The sequence below is a fragment of the Lepidothrix coronata genome, unplaced genomic scaffold, assembly GCF_001604755.1.
Source record: "Lepidothrix coronata isolate B3197 unplaced genomic scaffold, Lepidothrix_coronata-1.0 Scaffold110, whole genome shotgun sequence".
NCBI lineage: Eukaryota > Metazoa > Chordata > Aves > Passeriformes > Pipridae > Lepidothrix > Lepidothrix coronata.
Genome location: NW_016690290.1, coordinates 2374667 through 2377960, shown reverse-complemented (window position 1 = coordinate 2377960; position 3294 = coordinate 2374667). Strand labels below are relative to the sequence as shown.

The window sequence follows — 3294 nt, the reverse complement described above, 5'->3', positions numbered from 1 at the left end:
TCTCCCTCCTCTCCCCACTGCCCCAGCCTGCCAGGCTCCAGCTCCTGAGCTCCAGCCCATGGCTCCACAAGCTTCTCATCAACTGAGAGCCCATCAGGCTCCAGAGTGGAAGCAGGACCCCCTCCCACCAGCCCTTCACGCTCCCCCAGGACAGCCCAGCTTGGGTGAGGGTCTCACCTGGCCCATCAGCAGAGGCCCAACTGTGTTGGTGGTGTAAATCTCAGTCATGTCTTCCAGTGTCTCATTTTCAAGCAAGGTTATCTTGACAATTCCAGCATTGTTGATGAGAAGGTTCAGCCCGGAGCCCCCCAGGTGCTCCCCAACTTTGGCTGCAGCTGCCTTGATGCTGGTGGGGTTGGCAACTTCTGCAGAGCCGACATAGGGAAGGTCAGTGTCCCTGTGGTGACTTGGAGCCCCCTGTGTCTCCCCAGGAATGTGCCCCCCACAGCTCCCTCCCATGTGGGGTTCCCAGGGCTGTGATGAGTGCCCAGGCATTTGCCAGAGGAACTGGGACAAGAGGGAACCTACCAAGAGGGAGGATGACCAGGTTGTGATGTTTGGAGGCCAAATTCTGTAACTCCTGCAAAAGAGGTCACAACATTGGCACTGACAGGCTGGAACAGCTCTGCAAAGGCTCTCCCAGCAAAGCCAGTCGAAGCCTGTGCCCAGCACCCTGCTCCAGCTGCCCCAGTCCCAATGGATGGGGAGTGCTCCGTGTCTCCATCACATATCACATGCCTCCGTACCCTCCACACATCCCATGCACAGCTGCTCCCATGGACACCCCTGCCCAGCTGCCCTGTGCTGCGGCTGCCCCGATGCGGCTCCAACCCTTTTCAAACCCCCTCCCAGCTCCAACCTCCACCCTGGCACTGAGCACTCCCTTCCCCCAGCACAGCCACTGGCTCCCAGCCCGGCCTCACCTGTGCTCGCTGCCCCTTGGGGTCCCGACAGGTTGCAAACAACCACTGTGGAGGTTTTGGCAACCCCAGCAGATGCTGGACGAGCCCCAGGCCGAGGCCCCTGTTGGCCCCAGTCACCAGCACAGAGCGGACACAAAGCTCTCCCATGTTGCTTCTCCCTCTGCTCCAGCTCACACTGTTTGCTCAGCTCCCTAATGCTTCCTTATAATGTTTTCCACGGACACTCCACCCACTCAGGGCTTGGACCAACCCTTGGATCCAGGTACAGCTTCTCCAGACCTTCAAACTCCAGGACACAGATCCTGGCTGGGAGCCTGTCCTAGTTACCTAAAGGCAAAAATCACTTGATGCAAAGGCTGGAGCAGCTCTGCTATGGAGACATGCTGGAAGAGTTGGGGCTGTTGAGCCTGCAGAAGAGGAGCCTCCAGGAAGACTGTAGAGGATCTTCCAGTACCTAAGGGGGCTCCAAGAGAGCTGGAGAGGGACTTTGGACAAGGGTATGGAGTGACAGGACAAGAGGGAATGGCTTCAAAGTAACAGAGGGAAGGGTTAGATTGGGTATGAGGAAGAAATTCTTCCCTGTGGGGGTGGTGAGGCCCTGGCACAGGTTGCCCAGTGAGGTTGTGGCTGCCCCATCCCTGGAAGTGTTCAAGGCCAGGTTGGATGGGGCTTGGAGCAACCTGGGATAGTGGAAGGTGTCCTTGCCCATGGCAGGGGGGTGGAATGAGATGAGCTGTAAGGTCCCTTCTAACACAAACCATTCTACAATTGTTTCTATGATTTGCCAAATAGCAGTGTGTTAAGGACTTTTTTTGCAAGTAGATACATGCCACAAATCACAACAAATCTCTGATTCGTTTTTGCTGGGCTGTTACCACATAAATTGGCAGTTTCTGCTGTGGTGGTGCTAAAACAACATCACCATCGACCTGTTCGAGAGAAAACTGCATTTTGCACATCCCATCACAGCATCTCAGCATGGGATAGCAAACCCCTTTGATATTCCTGCATTGCCAGTCGGATCTGGCGTGGACATCTCTCTCCAGCTCTACGGGGCTTTGTAAATTCCCTCTGTACCCTGGAACAGGCAGGTTGCTGGCAGCCCCAGCCTTCTCCTCCCATAGCAAGCTTTGCCAGCAGCTGTTCATTTCCCCTCACACACGGAGCAAAACTTACCATTTTGTTTGCTTGGTCCTGGTGATAAAGCCCAGTGCACGTGACAGAAGTGCACACCAACACACCGTGCTTTTTGGCATGGCAAATGGGAAATAATCTCTGCTGGCAGGTGGTAACCAGTGTTTCCCCTCCGTGAACTTGTGGAAAATGTTCCCTGCTAATGTATTGGCTTAGTTGCTCCCCTGTTATTCATAAGACTTTGCATACAGGTACAATATCAGCACATTAAGCACTCACACACCTTTCAGTCACTTGGACAACCTCACGGCCACCAAGACTGGGGTTTGACCCTTCTCCCTTCTACTGCTTTTCTTTCATGGCAATGTCCCTTTTTGCGGTCCCACAGTCCTGTCTGCACCAGCAGATGCTTTGGCATCGATGGTCATCCAGTGCTGTACTATCCAGCTTCTGAGTAAAACATTCCTCTGAGGGAACACGACAGCAGCAACCAGCTCCTTCCCTCCTGTGCCTCGACAGCTTGTATGGTGAGGTGGTCACACATCTCCTCTCTGTTCGCTTCCTCAGCCTCTCCTTCAGGTCCATACAACTCACTTTTTTCCCGTTTTCTTTCCTGAGGTTAATCAGACCTCAAATTTTTTGCATTGGATTGAGAGAATCTTTTTGCCTTGTGAATTCCTACCACTTACCAGCAGTACAAAGATGTGGGTTTTTCAGCTTCTGTCTCAGACTGATCTCTCACTGAGGAACACCCAGATGGCTGGACTGGCATTCAGGCTCCTGTAGATCATTTCAGTCTTTCCTTTTAATGACCACAGACCTCAACTATACTCGCCAACAGATGCCATTTGTACAAGAGCTCAACTCCTCCAAACAGACTTTTATGGTTTTCTTCTTCTAGGCAGAGGATGAGGCCATCACCCACAGCCTGTTTGAAAGCTCCACAGTGCCTCAGAACCAGATGGCACCAGAAACCAAACAATTAACCTTTGAAGTCTCCTGTTTTTGCTGTGTCACCACATTTGTGTAGCCATCCAATTGTTTTGGAGTTGTAACTTTATAATGTTGACTTTGCTGTGGGGCCCCACACTGCATTATAGATTATTAGAGTTTAAACAAGCGCTGCTTCATCAGGAGTCAGAGTCCAACCTGGCACGAAGAGGCAGAGGGGAAAGCAACCAGCCTCACTGCCTTACAGCCCAGCCTTGTCACAAGGGCTGTTGCTGTCCCCAGGCCT

The 3294-nt window shown here is 52.7% G+C and overlaps 1 protein-coding gene across 5 annotated transcripts in view; it reads right to left on the bottom strand.

The window, feature by feature from the left end:
• LOC108501949 (C-factor-like) overlaps positions 1 to 1250 on the bottom strand; it is a 3874-nt gene extending 2624 nt beyond the window's left edge. Inside the window, exons 1-3 of one of the 5 annotated variants that reach the window (XM_017824322.1) lie at positions 924 to 1250; positions 529 to 580; positions 178 to 365 (exon numbers count right to left, since the gene is read on the bottom strand). In XM_017824322.1, the coding sequence (XP_017679811.1) occupies positions 178 to 365; positions 529 to 580; positions 924 to 1070 (387 nt within the window). In that variant the 5' untranslated portion in view covers positions 1071 to 1250. The remainder of the gene's footprint in view (positions 1 to 177; positions 366 to 528; positions 581 to 923) is intronic. The other 4 variants (XM_017824327.1, XM_017824324.1, XM_017824325.1 and 1 more) reach the window with 4 other exon arrangements.
• Between the last annotated feature and the right edge of the window lie 2044 nt (positions 1251 to 3294).